Here is a 26,567-nt window from a genome sequence, read left to right as displayed (position 1 = left end):
AAATTGCACGTAACTTTTACAACACTCTTTCTGCCCATATACAATACAATTACACTGACCGTTAAAAATATATTTTGTTGAAACGGTGCAAATCAGCTGGGACCCCCAGAAAATCCAGCCCTCCCTCCAGGTTGCCCTTAGCACCTTGTGCCCACCTTGCCTTCTTCCAGGGTAGAAGTCACTTCCAGGGAAACAAGGCCTGGTCCGAGCGTTTCCACACCAGCCAGGATTTTTCCTGCCTGTGGACTCACCTCGCAGCGTGCTGCTCGCAGAAATATATGAGGCTTAACTTCTAACAAGAGGAAAAGTGTAAAGGCAGCAAAAAGCTGATACTGAGCTGGAGGACAGAATGAGGGCTGCTGTGCATGTAACCATAACCACGCTCCTGCGCGTGTTTGCACACATCAGTTGAAGCCAATTCAGCCACTGTGTGAGGTTTCACAGCATTGTTTATTCTAGAAAAGAGACGGGCTTCAAGGAGAGCTGCTTTGCAGCACACCTCTGTGCACAGCACATAAACCTGAACATTAAATATCGGTTTAAATTATTAAGACTAAATTTAAATTTTAAAATAGACTAATGCGAAGAAACAAATTTCAGTCAACACTGGAACACAGCTAGTTTTAGGAGGCATATTGCTATAGCAAACGCAACTCCTTGTTCCCTTGGACACTCTGAGGCAATGATCTGGTAATTCCAGTTCAGCACCGAGATGCACATACTACCCAGCAAGGAAAAATTACCATCTCTAGCATATGAAGCTCCATGTTCACATTTTTTTTTTCCCATCACAACAGAAAAAAAGCCAACATAGCACATTAGCTCTTCCCACAAAGCATCTGAGGTGACAAAATTTACTTGGAAAACAAAAATTAACAAAAGCAGTACAAAGAAGAATCCCGGTCAGCTTGTGACCACCAATAAGCCAAGATGGGTAAGAGAAAGAATAAAAAAATAGTTCACATCTGGCACCACAAAGCTTGCTCATTTTCTTTGAAATCAGGGAATGAGAAAAAAGGTCCATTTTGCTGAGATCGTTTCAAGAAAGTTTACTTTCCCTGAACCTGGAAAAACCAGGTATTAGGGTACAGAACTTTTGTTTTACATGTATATAAATACACATGTACATATTCATATAAATATAAAAGCAGAGCATCCTCCCGTTTCTCCTCATAATTTATTATTATTAAAGCTTGTAACAGAGTTAGCTGGACTCTTCGGAAGCGGGTACTCTCCGCACACGCACGGCACAGAGAGTTTAGCTCTGCTAGAGCAGAACAGCCAGGCAGGGACATGAAACGTTGGGTGACGGAGGTGGATTCGGGTGAGCAGCCAGGGAAGGGCAGGGAGCAATGACTGGAAACGGTCTCGCTTGCACCAGGGTGGCACTCTGGCCTGCCAGGCCAGGTCTCTGTGAGCAGACTCCATGACGGCGTGGGAGGATGGCTGCAACGACCCACTTGGCCCCTCAGCAGCCCACCCACCCTCTTCTGTACCAGCCACTGAAGAGGGACTGTCCCTTGCTTTTAATGGAGTCCCAGTTTGCCCCCTAAGCACGTGCACGCCAGTTCCCTTTGGCAGTACACCTCACCATGCTGCCATGGGCCATTTTGCCTACTGTCCTCAAAGTCACCTGCACCATTCCCTGCCTCTGCTCGGTTCCCCAGCCCCCTCACCTAGTCCTCCCAGACGTCCTGCTTGCTGGCCAAGACCAGACACCTTTTTCGCCCCTGATCCACAGGCTCCGACTCACACTGTTTTACGTGAATGCTTTCCCACAGTCTTGTAAGACCAAATAATTTCCTCAGAGGAGCAAGTTTCTCAGAGGTTTGCTGCTCTCAGAGACCCCTGATTAAGTCAGGGCCGGTGGCACACGCTTCTCAAGCAGAGCTGACTTCATTCCGGAGAGGGCAGGGGCAAAGTGCAAAAGATTTCTTGAAATCAGAAGGTACTTCTACCACCGACAGCTCTCTGTCCTTCATGTTGTATAGCACTTATTTCAAGTAAGGTATTATTCATGTGTCTCTGCAGCCTTCACTCTTCCTGCGGTGAGTGGACATCAGTAGATGTGTACTGGTGACCAGCTGAGCCACTTCAGCATGACGCATGCTGGAACAGCTGAAAACATTCAAGCCTGACTGCGTTCTTCATAACAAAAAGTGCTTTTCTTGAGAAACAAAATGAAAACAGTGTTCCCATGGACCATCTTAAGGACTCAAAACCAGTATTTTCCTAGGGTGGGAAGGATGGAGCACATCTACTTTATTTGGCTTTATCTCAGTAAGGAAACACAGCTACTGGCAAAATTGGCACATCTTTGTGAAGTTGTTAAATTTGGGACCCTGGCTGGAATGTAAAAGAAATGACGGAGCAAAGGAGAACTTTGCCTTATGCTGGGCTTCTGCTAGTTCTGGCGATACCATGTGCAGGTTGTCCAAAATAGTTCTGCTAGCCAAGTAAAGATGAATCTCTCAAATAATAAACTGTGTTTTCAAAGAGGCCTTTTGGGGGTACTGCTACAACCTGGTAGAGGTAAGTCTTTTCATGCCCCGCCGCTGAGCCAGATTGGAGGACAATACAGGCTCCAGCCTCGGTGCCTGAGGTGCTCGGTTTAAAGCAAAGTAAGTGGCTGCCATTGCACCCTGCAAAACAGAGAAAGACAAAAGAGTTGTTTTTTTTTTTTTCCTCAGAAAGAGAAAATGCTTAGCTGAAATTCAGTTCTTTGATGCTTCCCCCCCTGCTCTTCCCTATTCAGTCCCCTGAAAAAATGGATGTGCATGGATATTTCCATGAAATGCTAATGTTTAGGCTGGCAGACAGCTGGGGTGTCTCTGACTGAAAGCGATGGGTAGCAGTAGGTGCACAGAGTCCCACCAGGTCATTACAATGCAGATGGAAGTTAAAAATATTTAGCAAGTGACAGGTTTTGAAAGCTTTCCTGTTAATATGGTGCCATATTATATTCGGCCTCTGTGGCAAATAATCTTCACAATCCCTCTATCACTTTCCAGAATATTTACACAAATGACAGCTCATTCTGCAAGGAAAGAAGAGGCGGGGGGGGGTGGGGGGTGGGGGGTGTAAGATGTACCTTCACCAGGTGAACATCCTGTCTGCTGAGTTGATTTTGAGACAGATACTCCCTGTTCACTATCCATGGATGTCTTAGGACTTGGACTGCCGTGAGGCGCTGATGAGGGTCTACGTGAAGCATCTTTGACACAATGTCCTGGGTTTAAAAGGAAGAAAACAGTAACAAGGGAAAAAGTAATTAATAGTAATGCAGGTTTTACTAAGGTCTTCCCAGTTGGTGGCAGTGTCATCACCAGCAAGTCCAATGGAGAGGGGGATGTACTTCAGATACGCTTTATATTTTTTGAGCATAAAGTCCGATCTTCAAAATTTACAAGTGTAATGTTCAACTCTTAGCTGATAATCCAGTCAAAAGATAATGTGGAGGGTATTCATCTTATTGAGTGAGTGTTAATTATCGGTGACCTTGTAGCGGTGATAAACTCCACCTAGAGAGGATGCTATCTGGAGGCATCTCCTCACTGACTCCAAAGTCTGCTTACAAGAGAAGCTTAGAAGAGAAAGCTAACATTCGAGCAGGTAAAATTCAATGACATCAGTTCTACTATGTCTGAACATTTTAATTTCAATATTGGACATCTGATAAAAAATTGTGAGGCTCGTAAGTGTTGGTAGCAAGATGAGTAAGTTACTAGGATGGCTTGCAGTTTTGTGATGGGATATGTCAATGTTCTTCCATTGCTACGACTGACGTCTCCTGCAGCAATATCTAAACCCTGTCAAAGTTCCTGATTCATGCCAGGCAACTGGAAGCTTGCCAGCTTTCCTGCCCATCTACCTGTTTCACAGACTAGTGCACAGCTTTGTGCCCAAAAGTCTCAGTACCAGATGAATTTTATCTCTTGGGTTTTTTTATACTTTGTGATAGATGGGCAGCCTAAACCGTGAACTGTACAGGAGTTAAAAAAGCTAGTTTATAAACTGCCTGCTTCTGGTTAGCTTTGAGGAGCAATGTGTTCAAACATAGACCATGAATTTGTGGCATTGACTACCCTACACTTCTTCTAAAAGTTCAGTTGCACCAAGAGTTCTGCGCTATTTTAACATTAAGAGCATTCACAACTGACAGTGCTATATTATGCCTTAGTTTAATGGAATAAAATGCAAAAATTCCTAACACGCTATTTCATGTAGAATGGTAGAAACACAAAGAGAAATACTGAGAAATAACCCTTCTATCTCCCTCGTAAGTTTGGTACAATTGCAGACCGCAAGCCCATTTCAGAGAACAAGAAAAAAATCCAAGAAAGCGTTCACTGACCTTTGCAGTATCAGATACTGAATCCCAGTTTCCTCCTGTAAGTGCATATTTGCCACTGCCAATCCTGGCCAGAATCTCCTCTGGGGTATCATCTGGTCCATTTGCAAAAGGAGTGAACCTGTTTAAAAAAAGAGAAAAAAAATACAGTGCAATTTGCAAGCATATGATTTCTAGGATCTAGTGCTAAATGCCACTGCTTACAACAGGAATTTGGTTCCAGAATTGACCACACACGGCTGCTTCATTTTCACTCAAACTACACAGTCCAGTGGTTCCTCAAATTAAGTTGTTCAGCAGAGGAAAAGACCGATTCCTTAACTGTTTTTTATTATTATTATTTTTTGTTCGGTTCTCGTTTTTTAGGAATTAAAATATCTTTTTTAAAAATACACAAAGTGAAAAATTAGGATCTGCAACAGAAAAAAGGAGAAGAAAAAAGAACCCTTTATAATCTATTTTGCAATGCTTTGTTAAGCGTAATGTGCACATCTGTTGGCAAAACAAATGATCTGCAATAGGTTACTTCCTGATCAGGCTGCTCAGAAATTACTAGTAATGTGCAGCCAACTTTACAAAGGTGTCACATGCAGAGGGCACACTTTTTGTCTTCATAAAGTGACAAGTGATAAGATTTTTGCAGCTGAGCAAAATCTACCAGGCCAAATTTTACTCTGTGATCTTGAACAGCTGTGTAGGTTTAGAAGAAGGGGGTATTTGGGATTTTTGTACTTTTCCTTCCATCTGTCTTTTCTCTTCTGAAAGCTTGCCAGAGTGGTTTTTAGATTGTTTAAACAGTCGGTTTGGCCACAGCTTTCTATCCCACCTGCTTTCTAATAGCACATTCAATTCCTCATGTTGTATTTTCTCATTTTCAAAAACATGTCAGATTTCACAGAAGTTCAGCCCAAAGAGATTCATAACATTATTGCAATCTACAGCCGTCAAGAGGGATGCACTAAGAGTTAAGGACTGGCTAAAGCTCCAAAGTCTGCCACTACCTGCATTAACAGGTTCCCAGGCTTGTGCTCTAGTCCTGGCTGTCTGAGCCTTCTCTGCTCACAGAGATGATGGGAGGAGAATATAATCCTGGTTGCAAATAATAGTCAGTTCCTACTAACTCTCCTCTGGTGAGGAAGAATAAGGCCATCCCTAAATGCAGTGGTGGCACTTAGAAAGTCAGCACTTCTCAACTGTTTGCGTTACTCTTATTTTTTCTCGTAAGTGCAGAAAAAAGTGAGATACAAGTTAATAGCACCATTCAGCAAGTTTAATATCTGCTAAATTGTGCAATTTGTATTTCAGATTCAAATATATTAGGATTTTTTTTTTTCACATTTAAAAAAAGCATTTTGAATATAATCAGCTAAACAAATGTGACTGAGGGTAATGTGATTTTATTTTACTGATTCTGGTTGTGTATCACTGCGAATCTATGGCATTAGAAACAGGTTTTTGGAGATCCCAGCAGACTGGGGGACTGCCCTAGGAAGTCGCAATATATTTCAGCTAATGGTGAACACATTTGTACTCAGGAACAAAATAGATGGGGTAGAAACTCCTGGCAATAACAATAATCCACGAGGCAAGAGACATGAATAACAGAAAGGTAGGGTCCAACTTTTTGTTTTCGGTATAAATCTAGGAATGAATCCAAGCTTCTTGCCGCAGCTGAATGATCATGAAGCAGATTAAAGAGCTGCAAGAGGTCACTGAAAAGTTTCAAGCTGCACTTAGGTGTGATAAATGTGCACACACCATACCTCGAAAAATGAAATTCAAGGGCCTGATAACTCCAGATTGGGTTTGCACACTGTGTTTCCCATTCACCCAAGCACATCTTATTCCTGTCCTTCACCGCTTATTTCAGTCTTTCTCTTTCTCTGGGTCTTCTCGTGTCAATATTTAACTTTAGCCAACATACTGGTAGGGGTATTTCTGCCAAGTACACACCGCCGCCCCCAAATTCCTACTGCCTGTTGCTGTACTTGCTGCTCTGTTCATTTACTTTCTGTCCTTTCTGCAGCATATTTTTCAAATAGCATCTGAAAACTATGTTTGGGGTTTCTTTTGTTTTTAGCCTTTAAATATGCTCAGATACCTCGATAACAACAACAGTAGAAGAAGAATGAAGCTGAAGAGAATACATGTATTAACAGAAATGAATGAACCTCCTCTCATGGATAAGGTGAACGTGATATGGCTCTCCATACTCCTACACTCCTCTCCTAGTGTAAAACTTTCACACCGCTGAAGTGGCACCTGAGCCTTTTAGGAGTCTCGATCTCCGTGCACACTTATGGGCACAGGCTGTTAAAAACCTAAACAACTTATAAAGTGTCAAAGATATTTATGCATTCTGGAAAAACTTATTCAAATTCTAGGTCTTGGCATCTATCTTCTTGCCTCGTACAACTGAGCACATTTCTCAAAGGAGGCCAGACCGTTTGCTGTCTCTATCTGTGACTCCTTTCTGGCTTAATCAGTGCTGAAGTACTGAGCCCACCAGAGACTGCTGCTCTAGGAAAACCTCTTCACTCACCCTGCCAACATGGTATACAGTAAGATCCCCAAGCTCCAGATGTCACAGGCTGCATCGTAACCTTGGCGTTTAAGGACCTATATGAAGGAAAGAGAGAGGCAAAAATAGGTTAATCTGCATTCCTGAATTTTTAGCTTCTGGTCTTCAAAAAGCACTGATAAGTGGTTGTATTTGCTGACATTTCCAGGGGCTTGCCCTCAAATTTGGCTGCCTCGGGTGCAAAATGTTTAGCAGTGGAGTGAAGCAAGGTGAAACCCAGGCTGGAGTGAGCTGGTTAGTGTGCCAGCCCAGCCCAGCTGTCACCTCCACAGTGACAGAGATGAGTGCAGTTTGTCGGAGGCTCTGGGAGCCTCTCTGAACATCTAACACACAGCAAAGCTGAACAAGCCCATCTGCTTATTTCAATGTTTCAAAGTCTTTCTTAAAAAAAGTTAGTTAATACTTTGAAACATATCCTCCTAACATAAAGGTTACCAAGAACACTGTGGATGCAACAAGCGTAGGGCTGAGTGACAGCGATAAGCATGTCTGAGCTCAGTTCGGATTTGATACAACAAATGGATGCACACTAACGCATATCTAATGTCGGACTAGTAAAGAAACATGACAACTGCAAAGAAAGGTAAAAAGCTTATTCTTATCTTACTTCTGTACTAAGAAAAGTGCCCACATTTAGATTGGACTTAACAGATAAGAGGCTAAATCTTGATCCCTTTTGCCTATGGGCAAAACAAGACCCATGGTACTCAGCAGAGATCTGACAGTAGGTTCAATGCTGGTACAGGATGGCGAGTTAGAGCCGTAAGGGTAAAATCTTGATTTCATTTATGCCAATGCATACCAGAAGAAATGCCTATTTGAGTTACTACAGGTCCAAGTGAAAGTGAAGTCACCAACTGAAGCTGCATTGCCGAGATTAGGGGAAGAACTTTGTTTCTGTTTGTCTCAGAAAAGCTCAGGGACAAACTCCAGATCTTCCACTTGCACACAAAAGCAAATTACCCTTCTGTTTATCCCATTCTGACACGTGAGCGGAGTTTTGTCTCCTTCTGATGGATCAGTAGGTACATCAATTTTTTGCAAAGCACAGGAAAAAGGAATGTACAAAATCAGCAAGTCTTTCCCTGGACTGCAGCCTTATTACCCAGGAGTGATTTCAGCTATCTGAAGTCTATCACAGAAAAGACCGAGCAGTGCTAGGAAAAAACAGTTTCAGAAAATGTTGCCTTGACAGATTTTAGAAATGATGAGTGGTAAAGCAACCATCTGCCAGGTATGCTGCTGAGTGAACATTCGCTACCTGGAAAAAAAAATAATGGAGAAAAAGCTGCATTTCCTCTTGTTGACAATGCTGGTAAAATCCTACTTCTGCCTCTCTCTCCTGCACATCATGTATACGCTTTCTGGCTGTTTTATTTGTTTCTATTTCTTTAGTTCCTTCCTTCATTCTCCCTTTATTAATGTTATTTTTTATGAGAAGAACATCTTTGCTATTTGACAAACCCAGTTGCTTCTTGCTTCACCTGTGAGACTGAATACCCAACATTTATCTTTTGGTGTGGCCATTCTTATTGCTTCTTGGAACAGTTACATTTTCAGTGCCATTGCTGTCGTCCTCCAGTAACCAAGGCCAATCAAGTCCAAGGCAAATGACAGAAAAATGGGGCAGTGATGATGTTTAGTGGAGCAGGGTATTAAGCAAGAGGTTACACAACCCCAAAATGATGTCGCCGTGTGATATCATGTCATATCATATCATATCATATCATATCATATCATATCATATCATATCATATCATATCATATCATATCATATTATATCTTATCATATCATTTCATGTGCATATCAGTTTGCAAGAATGCTGCTAGGTAACAGGGGCATTCACTCTGCGCCAGTGTCTAGGGAAAGCTTCGCTGGGATTTACTTTTTATTGATAGCAACAGGATGTAGTGAGAGTTATCAGTTGGTGTCGCTGCTACTTGAAAATGTCTCCTGCAGGTCTGTGCAACTGTGGTTAAAGTGAGAACACTGAGCTGGCAGGAGCAAGTGTGAGAAACCTTGGCCAAAAAGATGTGTTTGATCTAGGGGGCAGATATTATCAAACAGGAACAGGCGTCTGTCTTAGAAATAAATCAGTGAGGGAAAAAGCTTTGCAAAAGATGCAGCGGTGTCCTACTCTAATGGATGCTGAAGAATTTACCACCCATGAAGGGGACGAGGCCACCTCGAGAATTTGGTGGGATCTGACATACAGGCATGAACTGCTGGTTCTTAGTTTCACACATGGCAGGGCGTTGTAGTGCTAAAGAACAAACTTCCCCTGGGTTCATTCAGTTCTGGTAATGGCTCAGATGTTTATCCAAACCCCTTTTTATTTCTATAGGCTTTGATTTATTGGATTATCAATGTTACAAACATGGGCATTTCTCAGTTGTGACACAAGCAGGGATGCCTTTGGGCATGAAAGCTAATAAACAATCTCATCATTTCAAATGCCCGAACAGTAGTTCTTCACGGGTTTTGGAGGAAAAACTGCAGAACAGAGTATTTTTGCTCTACCCAGACGGTCCCCGCCGCACCAGCAGGGACAGAGCAGGCGGTCGTCCCGCCCGACCCCCATGCCCGTCCCTGCCCGTCCCTGCCCGTCCCTGCCTGCACGCCGCACCGCACGCACTAGGTGGCAGCGGGCGGCTTTCTCCCGGGCAGCCTTCACCTCTGCTCCTGTTCTCATCTAAACCCCGACTTAAATGCTTCCAAAATAAAGGGACATCCAAGCGGGCAAACGCGGCCTCGTTCCTCGGCCACTGTCGCCTTGTGTCACCAGCTCAGCTGACCTTCTGCCGCCCCGTTTAGTTTCACGGGCGTATAGCGGACATCGCAGCGGGGCTCGGGCAGGGAACGTAGAGGTCGAGGGCGGCATTATATCACAGGTAAAATGTAAAAGCACTTAGGGCTTCATGTAAGCTCTCTGACAGTTCTGGTAATGTTTCAATTAATCTCCAACGTTTCCTGCATTAGCAGGGCCCATCTCACTCACTGCAAACGTCTGGGAGCGTGATTTCTGCTTTCAGTTCAAATCAGAAAAGTCCGATCTGAAACTGCATTGGGCTGGCAATGTTTGTGATTACGGATGCTGTACAAAATAGCCCATTATTAAAAATGGCTACACCTATTTTAAGCGCCTTGTATCTTGGAGAAAACCGGAGTGCTTTTAAATCTTGCAAATGTGATTATTTTTTGGTTTAGAAATTGAACTGCTGTGGTCCCACAGAACTTTTTAAACGTATTTTGATAAATTTTAAACAGCTCATTCAAAAAAAAAAAAAATGAACAGCTCAATTTCTAAAATGAAAACCCAACCAAACAGCAATAAAATAACAAACCAATCTGTCTTGGCAATGGGAGATTTTTTTTTTCTGAAAAAAATCTGCTTTCAATTTATGCTGCCCCAGCAATGGTCTCAATTTAACAAATTCTTCTTTGGGTGCTGGAAGGCTGTGATTCCTGTAACTTTTGGTATCATGAAAGGACCTTGCACAGAAAGATCATCCCATTTTTCTCCTCCTAGTTACATACCAAGCAGATGAACATTGGATGGAGAAGAGTTATGAAGAAGAAAAGATTGCTGAATGATACCAACTGAGACAGTGGTATTTGACAGTAGAGGACAGATGAAGTATTGAAAGCCAGTAGTTTAGTATTTTTCTCATAAGGACCAGAACAAGCAGAGGAAGACACACACTTGAAGCTGTGTATCTCAAATACTAAAATTGCTGATAAGCATCATTCCAAGATTACCCAGGAAATTAACCTCTTGCTTCTTCATCAGAAGGAAACAGCTACGAACACCTTGAGGGTCAAATACAGTAAACAGCCCAAACCATTCAAACAGCTGCGGGACCCAAACCCACTCCCGTGGGGCTGCATGAGAGGAACAGCACTTGCCAGCAACGCAGAGCCACCTTTCCCTGCGCTTGGGGCAAACTGTTTGGTCTCCCTTCATTTCCCCATCTGTAAAAATGGGAAAGCCGCCCTTCCCTACGTCTCCCATAACAGGGGGGATTGCTACTAAGAAAGCCCAAGAGGAGAGCTATTTCTTTAGCTCAGTGAAGTCAACAATAAAGCTCCCACCGACTTCAGCACGGTAAAGATTTCATCCATGGATTTTTCTTTCGACTCTTATTCCTGACATCAAGATTTCCCTCTTAAGCCTTATCCCATTCTGATGCAGTGCACTAGGGGAGAAGCAGTCTGAGCAGAAGCAGCTAGAGAAAAAGTGCTATTTATCCTAGTAATGAGCCAAAGCATTGTGTATGTCAGTCCAAGCCAGACACCGGCTTCTGTCAGGAGAAAAACAACTGCCCTGACAAGACCAGGAATAGGAAAGTTATGGTAACAGAGGCTGTGCAAGCGCCAGTAGCCTGGTTTCTGCCTTGCTCCTCTTGTAAAGGCAGTGAGGAAAAGGGAGAGAGAGAGGAAGGACTGCTTCCTAGGACATTACTCATGGCTTTGAAATGCGATCCTACCTCGGGGGCGACAAAGTTGGCAGTGTAGCAGGGAGTCATGAGCAGCCCGTTCTCCGCTCTCAGTTGCTTGGCAAACCCAAAGTCGCAGATCCTGATGGAGTCTGGGTTTCCTGACTCATCCATGTAGAGGATATTACTTGGCTTTAGATCTCGGTGCACCACCTTAACAAGAAAGCAATGAGTAGCAAGTGAGGGGAGGAGGTCAGGGAGCATCCAGGCTTGGCTGCCATTTCTGGTCTGCTGGTTGAGGTAGGTCAAGAGCTCATGCCAAAAATATTTAAGTTTTGGAGAAAAGTTGCTTAAAAGCCTTGGGAAAACAAACAAACAAAAAGTTTAAAGTCTTTTAAAATCCGAAAGAACATGTTCCACAGCCTCTGCTGATGTATTAAGACAGCGGCTGCTGCTTTAAGGGGGTGGGGGGGGGGGCACCTTTCCTGCCGGTGGTCAGAGGGGGTTGCTGTACAGACATCTTGGTGTCAGAGTCTCCTGGAACCTGATGGCCCTAAATAGTCAGCTGAAAGGTGAAGAAGAAATCCCATCATGGGAGGAAAGTGTGTAAGGGTCTTTTTGCGACTGTCCATGTGAGTGGCTCATACCTGAAGGGAGGGATTTTTTTTCCTCATTTCAACATGTATTCACGAAAATCTTTTCTGTAGGCACGCAACTTCAAGTGGCTGTGTGTTTTACCAGACACGCCACATTTCAGTGGTGGGAAAACAGCCTTTATTTGTTATAGCACGATGGAAAAACTATCGTGAAAACATAAAAGCCCAAGCACAAAATGCACTTGTTTTAACCATGAAACAGAAAAAGCAGCAAATACGTGACTAGTCATCCAAACTGCCTGTCCCTGAAAAGCAGAAAAGGAGAGATTTTCAAACTGCTGAATACGGAGAGCTTAGATTTTAAAAGCCAGCTCTTTAACAGCATGTCAAGAACCCTTCCCATCAGCTGCTCAAACTGCAACTTCGTTTGGAAAGCTGAGCATTCTCCCCTATTTGAAACTCTGTTAAAAGATCAGGTACTGCAGTTATGACTGCCATAAAAAGTAAACAACTAATATCTCAACAAGGTACATGAGCTTGAAAGTCAGTGTAATTTGGGGATGAAAATACCACTTCAACATACTGCAGTTCAGTTGGGAAATGGCTAAAAAGCCTATTTCACAAACCAAATGTAATTATAAATACAGAAAGGGTTTTTTTGGGGGGGGGGAAAACCCCCATATTTAGATTTCAGAGAAGCAAAATCACCGCTATTTGTATTTTCTAAAAGTCAGATTTTAAGAAGGTTGATGCAGATAGCCAAAAACAACGCTTACACCCTGAGAGTGCAGGTAGTCCACAGTCCTGGTGATGGTGCACAGCACAGCGCTGGCCTCCCGCTCTGAGAAACACTTCTGCCGAAGAATGCGGTCCAGGAGCTCGCCTCCCCGCATCAGCTCCATCACCAGGTACACATATTTCCCATCATCGTAGACCTGGAAGAGTAATAAAATAAATATATGTTTTGGACCCATTAACTTGGTGAAGGTCGGTCCTTTAATCACAGTCTTGGCTTGCTTGTGTGAGACGTTGCAAGAAGAAAACGTCAGCTAATGTGGGGGAAATGTGCTTATTACGCTTAACAACAGAAAAGCCAACTTTATAAAAGGACTTAATCGTCACTTTTTTTCTCATATCTGTAGCAGCTTGCCAATTTGTCCACACAGAAACGTAGCTTTCCTGATCTGCTATCATGTCAGCAGAGTAGACCAAGCTGCTAAAAGCAGCACCACTTCACACAGCCTGAAATGTCTACTGGCTCTCACCCAAGACTCCTTCTCAGTAGTGTTCTCTCTTCCCACTTCTGCAGGGTAACATTTGCCATTTCAAATATCAATATTTCCCTTTGACTCATGATCAGCTGAATGAACTGTATTATACTGTTGGCCAAGACCTTCTTCCAATGATATTATATAGTTTATATTTGCAATTCTGGTGAATACATTGTTGACATCAGCCACAAGATGTATTTACCTTCAATGTCAATTGCAAGGGGTAAAAGACATTTTTTGTCCAAGTTGGGAGACAGCCATTTTCATGTCATAATCTTTTATCTGGGCTGCAATAATAGGCGGTGTTATAGTCATCAAGGCTAAATGGTTTTGGAAAGGAATATAAACCGTTTTTTTTTTTTTTTTTTTGCGCCGATTTTAAGGTACTCTTTAACATTTAGGAATTAGGTGAGACTTTTCTGAGGGCACGCGACTGGAAATTTTTTATCTACCTCTCTAGGGTCTGATCCATAACGTACTGGTCACTGACACAGGCAGGATTTTGCTCTGTAAACTCTAAATCTGACACGGTGTGGGCGATCCTAGGTGAGACTGCAGGCAGCGTAAGTAAAACATCTCTGACTGAAGGTCATTACTGCACATAAGCATAGCGAAGGCTATTCTTCATATGAAATGTTGAAGAAATCTTCATCTCTTCTCAGGCTGCTTGAGTAGAAGGTAAATATTCCCCGGCACTAAAACACTATCGGGGAAAACCCTAGTGACTTTGTCAGCTCTCCTCTTTCCAACAAAGCAGATAACTGCAGGCTGCATGGGAATGGCCGCTGCTCATGGAAGAGCGTCCCCTGCCCAGCAGCACCACTGCGTGTGCTCAGCAACTTCCTCCGAAACCTCCAGCTAGGGAGATCTCACTTCTGAAAAGTGCTGCAAAACCAAATACATTTTGATGTTCTCCAGCACTGTGCCCCTTTGGTTTTTTCTACAGTTGGTTAGACAGTAATTGGAGAATGTATAACCTGACCAGTCTTTCCAACTGGTGTCCAGGAATTTGTTAAGACACATTTTTTTTTTTTCCCTTGATTTCAATGGTTCTGGTTTTAGCTCTGACCTTCAACGGAAGAATTTTCCAGACGTGGACTAGTAGGTGAGCCTGACCATAAGGTGAAAAGCATTTAATGCTAAAGTGCTCAAAGACTACTCACATCTTTAAGAGTAATGATGTTTGGATGCTGTCCGTATCGCAAGAGGATTTCAATTTCTTCAGAGGGGTCTCTCTTGCTTTTATCAATTATCTGCAATAAATGAAGCACAGTGTAATAAGATACTGGCTAGCAGCACTAAGCACAAACCAAGCAATTTCTACAGTTTAAACAAATTAATATTTAAAGTTCTTCTATTAATCATTATTCTAGGAGAGGACAGCTCAAACCCTGTGCAAATGAGCACCATGCTGACGATATGCCAAAGTCAGATGGAGTAATAATTAGTTTAGATTCTGAAGGCGTAGGCCCTCTTTTTCATGCCTATAGTTTTGTTTGCTGGTAAATAATGGCAGTTACAAGAAGTATCACTTAGAAATCAAACAACCTAAAGAGTTTTAAAATAATAATGGTTTTTAAATGACCTCTTTGACATAAAAATTGGAAAGGTTTGTAATATTAGCATATGCTTGTACATCTGCTGATAAACTAACAGAAATTACTTATCGGGTGGGTTTTTCAGAAATGAAAATGTATAGATATTTACTGCCAAGGGAAATCTGAGTTGAAGCTATTGGTAATCGCCTGGCTCTTTGGGCCATGCTCTTGTAATGAACAAGAGAATGGTCAGAGATGACATTTGGCCATGTAACCAAACTGTCCATTCCTAAGTTAGAAAGAAATCTGCTCTGTATATCACTTTTCTGTATTCAGCATCTTTTGCCTGACCAGAGAATATAGTGAGACATGAAAACTTTTTAGTTTTATAGCAGCAGGTCTCAGAAAAACATGACACCTGCTGCTTAGAGAGCATCACTGCATGGAAAGCCTGCTGTTAGGATGGCACTGACTTCTCATCAATACCTGTATTTGGGATGTCAATCAAAGAGCTTCCATCACTTGCCCAGTTGAGAGCACAGATTAATGTTTCTCACTTCACAGATTTAAATGATAAATATGAAACAAAAATAGCTATAAAATAATCCAAGGGAGAGCTCTCTATTTTGGAATCTCAAATGCAACTGCACTGGGAATGGTGAAGGACTCATTCTGCTAGAAACTCATTAGGAATACAGTATTTTGGCACAATTTCTTATTGCTAGAAAACAGCAGCAGTACTTTTGAATAACAGGTTTATGAAAGAGGAATGGGTGGCATTTTCAGAAAATTATAATTCCATTATTGGCTTGGATTTCAAGGCTTCCAATCTTAAATGTGGTTAGTTCTCTCTAAGAACTAGGCACAGACCGGAGATTTAAAACAATGGTGCTTGTGGGGAAACAACTTTTTAAAAATCTCTTTTGTTAATGAGGATAAATGCCTGGCTGCTTTTGCATGCATTTTTTATGGCTTAATTATGGCGATGCACATCTAAGTACATGTCTAGAATTTTATGCATCAGCTATAACAGTGCATACTTGAATATGTATCAGAGGTGTTGTAGTCATCATGACTGCATGCGTTTGTAGTGATAATGTTGGTCAGTAGTTGTCCGTGGTTGAGGCATGCATCTGAAGCCATATTAGTGATTTGATTCTGAATTAATAGCAGTGTGGTGAGTGATGACAAGTGAAAGTGCAACAGGGAGCTGATGCAGGTAGATGGCTGTTGTCCACATTTGAATAAATGAAGGAAAACCCTCAAAAACAGGTGACTAGAAAAAATTCTACTAGCAATTTCTTGGAATAATGTTGTTCTCCCAGTTCAGTTGAGACATTCTCAAAAAGCCAATGAAACCTTGATTGAATGATTCCTCCTAAATTCAACCACAGCGACTGAATGCGTCCCACTCAACCAATAAATCTAACATATAAAAAGATCCTCAGGGTTGCTTCCTTGGCTAAACTAATATAGCTCTTGTCACGTTAATGGAGTTACACAGATGTGCACCTGTTAGGATCTGCCTGCTTTCTACAAACCAACAGAATTTACTGCAGCAAGTATTACTACCACTGTGTGAAGTACTACTATCACTACTATTAATGTGGCAAGCAATATATTCCAGATTCCTTTTTCTGTTCCATTTTCCTGTGAAGGGAAATATCCAGAGCTGTGGAAAATTTTAAGCAACTATTAATAAAGCAGGACTAGAAATGTATATATGGCCTAAAAAAAATCCAAGCCAAAAATAGTCTTCAGCTATTGACACAAAACTCAACATAACGTAACCTGAAGTAGTCTGCTACTGATTTAGTAGCAACAGCAGTAGATGATATGTAATTCTTCTGATTCATAATATGCTATATAAATACAAATTGCAAGACAATCCCGCTAAATACACATGCTTTTTGCTTTCATGTGTGCACAAGCTGCGATACATTGATTAAATGGACAAGCTGCCCCAAACCCCACAACAAATCATTGTCAGAGCTGTGAAGGGACCTGCCAAATTCCTCACACTCAGTCCCTGGGCAGTCCAGCTCGACACACCAGAACCATTTTTCTCCTCCACAGCGAGAGACTGTCGCCCTGACAGTGCCTCTCTTCATCGTCCCTGTGACTGACACTTGGCCCACAACTGATAAAGCAGGAAAGGAGGCGGTGGCTGCACCTTCAGCAGAAACCTCTCTTCAGTTCAGACTGGCTGCACTATGCACGGTTTCTTTATTCACATGCTGCAGTGGCCACAGCAGCTCCTTAAATATGCCCCAGAACTCCACTGCGATACCTGATTCTACTGGTCTTCCTCTTCAGAAAGTGTTTTGATGTGTTGTTAAACCCAGGCTTTCCAAAGAGGGAAGCTGCCATGTCAGGGTGGTTTGGCTGGTGGTTGCTGCCTCCTTTTGCACCCAGACATGTCTGCATCACGACATTTACTGTAGACAGTAACTTATCCATGACCCAGCAATGTGCCCTTGTTGCCAAAAAGGCCAATGGAATCCTGGGCTGCATAGGGAAGAGTGTGGCCAGTAGGTCGAGGGAGGTCATTCTCCCCCTCTACTCTGCACTGGTGAGGCCACAACTGGAATACTGTGTCCAGTTTTGGGCTCCCCAGTTCAAGAGGGACAGGGAACTGCTGGAGCGAGTTCAGCGAAGGGCAACTAAGATGATTAAGGGATTGGAGCATCTGCCTTATGAGGAAAGGCTGAGAGAGCTGGGACTCTTTAGCCTGGAGAAGAGGAGGCTGAGGGGAGACCTTATTATGGCGTACAAGTATCTAAAGGGTGGGTTGAAGGAGGATGGAGCCAGGCTCTTTTCAATGGTTCCCAGTGACAGAATGAGGGGTAATGGGCACAAGTTAGAACACAGGAAGTTCCGTTCAAATACACGGAAACACTTCTTTCCGGTGAGGGTGACAGAGCACTGGCACAGGCTGCCCAGGGAGGTTGTGGAGTCCCCTTCTCTGGAGATTTTCAAGACCCGCCTGGATGCAGTCCTGAGTAATGTGCTCTAGGCAATCCTGCTTTGGCAGGGGAGTTGGACTAGAGGTCCCTTCCAACTCTGAAAACTCCGTGATTCCATGACACAAGGTGTTGCATCCCCAGAACATCCGCAAATCTTGCCCCAACTTAGTGCCAAAATGTGCTGTGGTAAAATGCAGGCCCAGTGCTCCTTATTGAAGACAGGGGCTAAGGGAGAAGTGTTGTGGGCTTCTGGTGGTACTCATAAGTAGTTCTTAGATTCTCGAAAAGTATCAGAGTAAATTAAATCAATTATGTAAGTGAGAAGGCAGTGGTTTCTCTAGACAGGTGTAAAACAAGCACTTTTTGTGCAGCAATTTCCTACCTATATGCTAGAAGTTGCAATGCTAGAAAGAAAAAAAGCATTTAATGTTACAGGTTTGGATACAGGAACTGTCGTACTCTCATCAGACTTCCTACATGAGACTACACGTGGCCACTGCAGGTGATACAGTGTCGGCTCTTGTTCAGAATTTATATTATTATTAACCAGTTAATTTTTTTGCTATCGAGTAGCTTTCAAGCTCTACTGTTGGATGCTGGCAAGCTAAATATCTCTGTCTGAATTTTAGATAGGCAATGACACTCTTAAACCCTGATTAAAAGCTGAGCAAAACTATGTAACTTCTAAATATTTCTTTTGGTAACAAAGGGCATTTTCCACCCTGTTCACTCTGTTTCCTCTGAGATTGTGTTTTGCATGAAGACAGGCTCTTCTCTATTCCTCTCTGTGGCAGCCCATGAACCTCCTGCAGCTCTTCCTTCGCAAGGAATGATGTCTTTTCTTTGGGAAGTCTGATTGGAACTCAACTAAAATGTACCCATAAACACCCTCTGTTGCAGAATTAAGGGAAGATTTTCTCCGCTACTAGTCCTGAGGTTTTGAATAATATGTGATGATGCTACTTTTCTATTTCTCTCTGTAGATGTGTGGTGAAGAACCCCAACTCAGAAAGCCGTCATAATGTATAAATAACTGAAAATGTAACAAGACCTCTATTGTACTTTTGCAGAGAAGAGCTATAAAGCACAGGGGTTTTCTATTGTCCTTCAGAAAAATGAGAAACTGAGCCATACAAGAAGACTTTTCTCTATGTGTTGGACACACAGGGATTGCTTAGAAACTCATCTGCATTAAACAGTGGATGAAACAATTCCAGAGTGAAAAGGGGCTCAGCACATGCAATAGAGTCCTTTGTTCTAATAGGGGACTTATTTGTTCTTTGACTATCACATCCTTCGTGTATTTTTCTGAATAAAAAGGTGAATTTTCCTCTGTGGAATTTAGGATAAGAATCTCATGATATTTTAAAATTAGTTGATATCCATCAAGGGACAACACCGAAATCTTCCTCTATCAAGGAAGGAAAGATCAGGAGAGAATATTTTAAAAATGCTAATTAACATGTCTGGCCAGTTTTTATAAGTCCTTCTACAAGTCTTGCATGGAAAAAAAACCATCAGATTTTCCCTTACTAATAGGTTTTCAATGTCTCCAGCCTTGCCAGAGTGGACGGACGAGTACAAAAGAGTATCAATACAGTTCTGTGTGGGTAAAGCCTTGCTGAAATTGGTACAGCAACCATATAGACAGTATATATTTATATTGGCTTGATGCAGTTTTGTGAAGGTATTTGCATGCCGCCAACTGTGTAGATAAATTTCTTCTTCTGGATCTAGTTATGCCATTAGCAGATGTTACAGTCCTCAGCTGCTTGGTACCACCCACCAGCTGGGACTTACAGCCTTCACAGCCCTGCCAAAGAAATGGTAGGTGTGAGCGCTCCCTAATCCTCTTCGGGAAGAATTAGCCCTGTTAATACAAATTGCCTTTTCAAACAGCTGAAATTAACCTGGGTGACCTTGCGTGAGGAGGATGGCTGCGTTTCTCACATGGATTTCTCCATCACTACAGTTGTGAGATTGGAAAAAAAGGCAAGAGGTAGGAGGTGACAATTTAACTGCCTTTGCTGTCTGGAAAATGAACAGCCCAAAAGAAAGGGTGAGAGAAACGCAACGGAGTGAGAAAGAAGACAGAAAAGAAACATGAGATGCACTGATGGGAAGAGCAGGAACAGGGGCCTGAGGAGAAAGGATGGGGCTCTGGCCAGGCTAAGATGGAGCTAACAGTGAGGAAACTGCTCTCTGCTGCTGGGTCTTCCTGCGCTGGGGCGAAAGGACGGACTTTGTGCATCTTTAATGAACAAACAAGACTGCATTAAAACGTTTGCTTGGCTCTGACTTTTTTCTCTTAAGTGGAACATGATACAAAAGCTCTGTCTAATCACATCAATTGAAATGGGCAGTGGTAGCCATCTCCCTTCTCGGAAAAGCTAAATGTGCCTAATACTGGCATTGTAGTTTAACCCTTAACACTGTGGTGTGTGCCACTACCATGGACTGCAGCAAAAAATGTCCATTTTATTTTAGTGGATTTATTTCACAACAAGAACCACAAACATTGTGCAGCATTAAAGGGACACTCTGCAGCATGAGCATGGATAAAAAGTAGGTTGTGGGGTTTTGACCGAGGAGCTTTAGTGGCTCATGCTGCAGGGGCATAAGGCATAGCTCTTTTTTTGCCCCCAGTCTCAAGCGGGAGAAGTGTCTGCCTCGTCTTCAACTGCCCCAAGTCACCTTTCCTGGCGGCTGAAACTGAGATGCAAGGGTGCGAACGGGGGCAGCTGAGCCACTGGGACAGTCCTAACCTGCTGCTCTGGCTACAGCAACAGAAAGTCCAGCAGAAGGTCAGGGTGGACACCGGGGCACCGCAATGCCTTAAGCAGCCACAGCTGAGGCTGCCAGGGTGTTTAGCCAGTGGGACTACCTAAAGATCCTTTTGACCAGCACCAGGGAGCTTAGGATGGCTTTGTGGAAAAAACGTGGAGGAGGAAGAGAGCTTTATACACTTTTTAAAGCTGCTTCATTTTGTATGACACACTTTGAAGTTTTTTTCTAAAGCTTGTTTGGAGTGTAAGCATGGGTTAATCACATTTAAGAAGAGATTCGTACGATACAGTGTGACGCGATACTCCCTGTAGAAATCCTTTCCTTTACTGGGAGGGGAGGGATGAGCAAAGGGAGGATTAATTTTGTGTCCCATTGCATATTATGTCTACACCATATCTATGATATATTTGAAAATTCCACTGGTGGAACTGGCTATGGGTGGGATTTGCATCTCTTCTGAAGAAAGGAGGAGCAACAGCATGCAGAGGTTTTAACCAGACAGTTTCATCTACAACGTAAATTCCAATGAAAGTGTCACAGAGATAGAGTTCTGCAGTTCTGTGCCGCTGGAAAATGTACAGGTTTCCATTTCAGTAATATTTCCTTCTAAAAATAAGCCCTATTCATGCCAAGCATCTGTTTTAATTTGGTTCCTTTTTTGATGTCAAATTACTCAAGCTGGATGAAAATCACTGCAGAAAGGCTAACATTATTTAAAAGGACATGGTATAATTTTACATTTAAGATGTCTCCAAGGAGAACTGTTCCAAGCCTAATAGTTTCTGAGGGACTATTTGCTGTGCTATTAGTTTTGATTAGCTCCAGAGATTCATTCCCCCCATCCACGCTTAAATCTTTCAGAAAAAAAACAGTGAAATGCATATTAAAGGAAACAGGCCTAATTAGCAATACTTTCTGAAACAAGCACTGGCCATCAGATCAAGCTGTGGGGGGGAGACACTAAACTTCCTGCATGCAGAACATGCCACTGTTTGCCGACTTTGCGCTCCCAAGCTGTCAACTGGAACTGTAGTACTTCTTAATTAGCATTTATACAGTGGAACACATTTTCTAAGCAACACAGAAACATTAACAAATTTGTTCCAATAGCACCTGTGAAACAGAGAAGCTCATTTTAGAGAGAAGTCTGCAGTTTTGGAGGCAGAATGGCTTGGCGGGAAAGGCTCTGCACTGTGTTTTAGTCTGCTCTGCTCAGCCCTAGCACACGTCCTTGGATCAGACTGATGAGTTTTCAGTCCGTAAAATGCAATGCTACTCCCACCTTCTTTTACAAAAAGCTTCAGGGGTGGAAACCGGTATATCCCATTCCGATCTTATAAAAGGGGAAAGTTATTACATCAGTATGGAAGACAAATACAAGAAACGCAGTTTAAATGGCCCCAAAAGAGAAACAGAGCCACAAAGGAGCAAATTCTGTCCAAAATACTTAGGTATTTGGCAAGTGAGCTAGAGAAGAGAAACATGATACCACTAAGCTGTAGGAAAACTGCTGCCTGATCCTGTGTCTTAGAAAAGATGTAGTTAGCAGTGAGAAATACCATCGTCTCACACTCTTCAGAAGCTCAGCCATGCCAGGGAGAGAGGCACTGTGAGCTTCGTGACCAAATGGGAAGGAGGCCGCAGGAATCCTTACGCTGGAAGGGAAGTACAGCCACTGCAGATCCAAGATTTGCTCTGAAGCTGAGTTTAAGAGGTGGTCTGCATACATTTCTGTATTTCTATCTGCCTCCTCCGCTTATTTGTTAAGTCTTAAGCAACACCTTGATCCTATTTAGCCCCGAAGTCACGATCCAGCAATGGCTCTCGCTGCCACAAACAAGCTTGCTGCTTGTAGAAGCGTGCAAGGCACTCCTGGCGCTCTGCTCTGCTGCCTTCTCCCAAGTCCTTCAAGCAGAGCCCAGCACTCTCTACTGGCCCATCCTTTCTGAAGCTGTGGCTGCAGGGTCCTGCCTATTGGAGCAGTGCCTCACTGGAGAATGGACTTATTTCTATGGGGAGAGTATCTGGCAGAAATCTGAACACGCTCAAATCAAAACAATAAAAAAGTGAGACTCACTGAAGCTTTGCAGGCATTTGACTAAACTCAAATCCTAAAAAATGAGGACAGCATATCAAATATGCTATGTTGCCTCCTGCTGTGGTGAGCAAAATTGTACACAGTGGCCCTCGTCCGGCATGGAAGTCAGGCCCTTTAATAAAATTGTTCGAAACAGGAAAACCAAGAAAGCCTTCAAAAATAGTCTCACAGGTCAGACATAAGATCCTCATAGACAACTTTCTCCACCACTACTTTGCTACTTCATCCATTTTACTGCAAAAATTTTTCTCTTTCCATCATATCTAGAGGACACCTATCCATGCTGTTTGTAATCGCTCTTACTGTATACATCATGGATCCCAGTTATAGTCTGGGGCACTTCACGCTGGTTCCTTTGCAGAGTGCTCTGGAAAACAGCCCTCCCTATGCAAATGCAAAGAAGCACAGAGATTTGGGCCTAAATCTGCTCTGAAGCTTGAATCTCCTACATGGCACCCTATAGCCTACTGAATCTGGTGCCACGCTATCAGCTTAAGTATCCTTCAGACAGTGAAAAACATCTTCTACTGAAGTGTCCGGACAACAGGATTTCCCAAATCCCAGCTTTATAAACCAAATTTCATGGGAGAACATGGTAAGTGTTCTTTGTAGTTTACCAGGGTAAGAAGGGGTCTCACACCCCTGACCCCGCACTTCGTAAGGCTACATTTCCACCAATGTGACAGATCCAACTTCTTTGCGTGTGAGGGGGAGGATGTCTCGGTCATCTCCTTGAAAAGTCTGTTTTACCAACTGCTTTCACCATCAGATTTTTTTTTTTTCTGAAACTCCCTTTTTTAGCTTCAAGACATTCTGTCTTGTCTTGCTGTCTTTAGCAGCCAAATGGTTGTCATCCATCATTTATACCACCTTAGAGATATTTATAGATTTTGATCGCATCCCACTGGACTCTTGTCTGTCTTACATCATATGTATTTGTAGCTCTCTTGATAGAGCTTGCCTTGTAATTCTTGCATATTTCCTGCCATAGATTTTCTCTAATTTGTTTATATTCTATCTTAAGCCATGGATACCAGAATAGCACATGCTGCCACAGGGTTTAGTAGTCCTACCCAGGTACTACAGGCAAAACTCACTTATATGCAAGCATGTTAGGAAGACAGAAATCTATGGATTTGCTTTTCAATTTTATTAATAAAACTTTAACTACACTAGCATCACATTTATGCAACGCTTGCCTGATGCTGGTGCTCAAATCTTTGTATTTCCATCCTACCAATTAGTTTAGGATATCAAACAGCTTCATTAAATGTCATTCGGGGAGTGAAAGCAAATAGGAATTAAAATTTCTGGGGACACTGCAGGCATAGATATTTTGTCAATAAAATATTGGAAAGCATCTTTCAGAATCATCAGTATGATCTTGTAGAGGCAAGAGATATGCTCTTCACTGATAATTTGATAAGCCATCTCAGGGAGGAGCAAGGACAGTTAGAGGCTTATGGAAGCACAGTTATCACTCCGTTTCCCTTCAGTTGGGTAATAGTTTTTTTAATGAGGTGTTTTTACATCACATTATGTTCTTCCTGATGCTGTTTCCTGCCCCCTAAGTGTGAGCTGTGATAGAGCCATACTCTCATCCATACAAACCTTACTGTGACAGCCACCCAGCAAAGTCAAGAGGAGTTTGCATGACTAGGGATGGAATGAGAACCCAGACAGAATCTCAGCATCTGATCCATACCCGTTCAGTCCATCCTCTCCCTTGCAGAGTCCTGTTAGTGCTCTGCTCCAGCAGCAGGTAACTTCTGCTAAATTTCAAAGCTAAATTTAAAGGGGGTGTGTTTACCAGTGGTTCTGACCTGGAGATCGCTGCACACACCCTGGGACCTGGCCCCTGTACCATGTTCTGGCGCAGGCAGAGGGGAGAAAGGTCGGATGAGCAGTGGACGGGTACCTGCTGGTGTTGACAAGCTGGCTGGCTCAGGACCAAGAAATCTGAGGTTATCCAGCAAACTTTCCATTGACTTGACTATTAAAATACTGATATATTTATCCATGTTCCACCAGACACTAGGTACCTCCCAGAGAGACAAAAATAGACACAAGCTCTCCCCTGAAAATTTCACAGTCTGTTTCACTTTAGAGGAAAGTCACTTTAGTGACTTTTTATGGTTAAGGAGAAACAAATCTAAGCGATTCTCTCTAGATCTACAGACACCTTAACTGTCAAGGATGACAACTGATGACAATTTGATGACCTTTGGACGGATGTTTTTTCTTCTTTTTTTCCTTTTCCTGTTTCAAAAAATAAAGCTATGTGTGTTCAGGGTTCCTATTTTCTTTAAAAGAATTGCAAAAGAGTGCACGATGCTGCAGTCAATCTTAGAAGACTACCGTTATTCACACTTTCTATATTCAGCACTAAACTCCTGACATAACCATAATACAGGTTAGGGAGAAAAAGTTGTAGAACCAACTAAATATCATCGTGTAACCTCTTGCCTTCAGATTAGCATGATATTGTATCTACTTACACCAACCACCTAAAAACAACCAAACCAAGACTGTGAACGTCAATGGAAGAGGAAAATGAAGTTTAAAGAAAATATGAAAAAACTCTGGAATTCATACAGCTTTTGGTCACTATCTCACTCACTGTTATTAGCAAATAAATAGAGGTATATTGCAAATCTGATCACCCAGGCCTTCTAAAAACAGCTCTCACAAGTTACTGACTTCTATTTATTGGTAGCGTGTTGACATCACTTCTCTGCTTGTATTGCATTTTTATAGCTAATTAAAATGCACCTTCTCCCCAGTCTGCACATACCAAAACATGCCGAGATGGATGTTCTTTCAGTGCTTTGTAATTACTAGAATTATATATGAACTGTAGGATTTGCTAGGACTCTAGCATAAACTAACCTGTATCCCAGAGGCAGACATAGACAGCAAAATTTGGCTTTGCTCACAGCTGTGGAACATTTGGAGCCAAATAGTTGGTTAGTACATTACAGAGATAGGAAAAAGTCATGAAATTCACATGTGTTTCGCGATCCAAATTCCACTGCAATATTGGCATCTGCAAAACTGTACTTGTCATTTGGGACTATCTGTACTGTATGCTTTTCTTCTTCAAAGCAAGGAGAAATGTATATCCTGTCCTTTTACCCAGTTGTTCACCCTGGCTCTAACAGCATGGAAGGACTCAAAATCTATAAGACTTAACCAGTTAGATATTCTTTTGACCTGGAGATGAAAACAGTTGGCATCAAGCTGTTGAAGCTGGCATCTATGCCACCCGCCTCTGCAATATTTGGGGCAGTTACTGTGTTGGGGGTAGAACAGGCCATAAGAGCAGCTGTTTCTGCTTGGCTAATATCCACCAGTAATCTCTCCTGGGGGTAAGGAGTCAACCTAAATAGAGAAATCTTTAGAAAAAGGTGGATGCAAACTTACCTAACCTGGCATCAGTAAGCAGTGTATCTGAAAATCCAGCTTGAAAGCTTCACAAGTAGGGACGCAAGATTGAAACCAGCACAATGGTTTTAAGGAAAGAAAAACTTTCAGAATATACTAATTGCATCAAATCTCTGGCAGGTTTTGAAAAATCTGATTCACCAAGAACTCTGAACTGTAGCATTTCCTTTGTTTTCCAAAAGAGAATTCTTAATCTCTTTAGGCTTCCATTGAAGACTTTCTTCCATCCACAGAAATCCCTCCCATCTGCTCTAGCATCATTCTTTTACTTAATTGACTTATTTTCTCTACATACTGATGTGACTGAAATCATTTGATCTGATTTTCCTTTGCTTCTGACCTCACTGTTACATTTGTACCCACGTGAAGCTTGTAACTGTGATCAACAATGCCAGTCCCCTTTGCTATTAAAAGTCAATGTGCTCTGGTCAGGATGATCAATATTGCAGCAGAAGAATCTGAAAGACCTTAGAGGTCTTTCAGAGGAGAAACACTTTC

The 26,567-nt window shown here is 42.5% G+C and overlaps 1 protein-coding gene across 1 annotated transcript in view; it reads right to left on the bottom strand.

Moving 5' to 3' along the window:
* Positions 1-841: 841 nt before the first annotated feature.
* Positions 842-26,567, bottom strand: part of RPS6KA2 (ribosomal protein S6 kinase A2) — a gene marked incomplete at its 5' end in the record, with an annotated part of 312,268 nt that continues 286,542 nt past the window's right edge. Inside the window, 7 exons of the mRNA XM_082480397.1 lie at positions 842-2,642; positions 3,092-3,229; positions 4,355-4,472; positions 6,894-6,970; positions 11,421-11,582; positions 12,742-12,900; positions 14,400-14,489. Coding sequence (XP_082336523.1) covers positions 2,517-2,642; positions 3,092-3,229; positions 4,355-4,472; positions 6,894-6,970; positions 11,421-11,582; positions 12,742-12,900; positions 14,400-14,489 — 870 coding nt within the window. The 3' untranslated portion in view covers positions 842-2,516. The remainder of the gene's footprint in view (positions 2,643-3,091; positions 3,230-4,354; positions 4,473-6,893; positions 6,971-11,420; positions 11,583-12,741; positions 12,901-14,399; positions 14,490-26,567) is intronic.

Source organism: Vanellus vanellus, assembly GCF_965231255.1.
Source record: "Vanellus vanellus genome assembly, chromosome: 3".
NCBI lineage: Eukaryota > Metazoa > Chordata > Aves > Charadriiformes > Charadriidae > Vanellus > Vanellus vanellus.
This window is presented reverse-complemented; position numbering and strand designations above follow the sequence as displayed.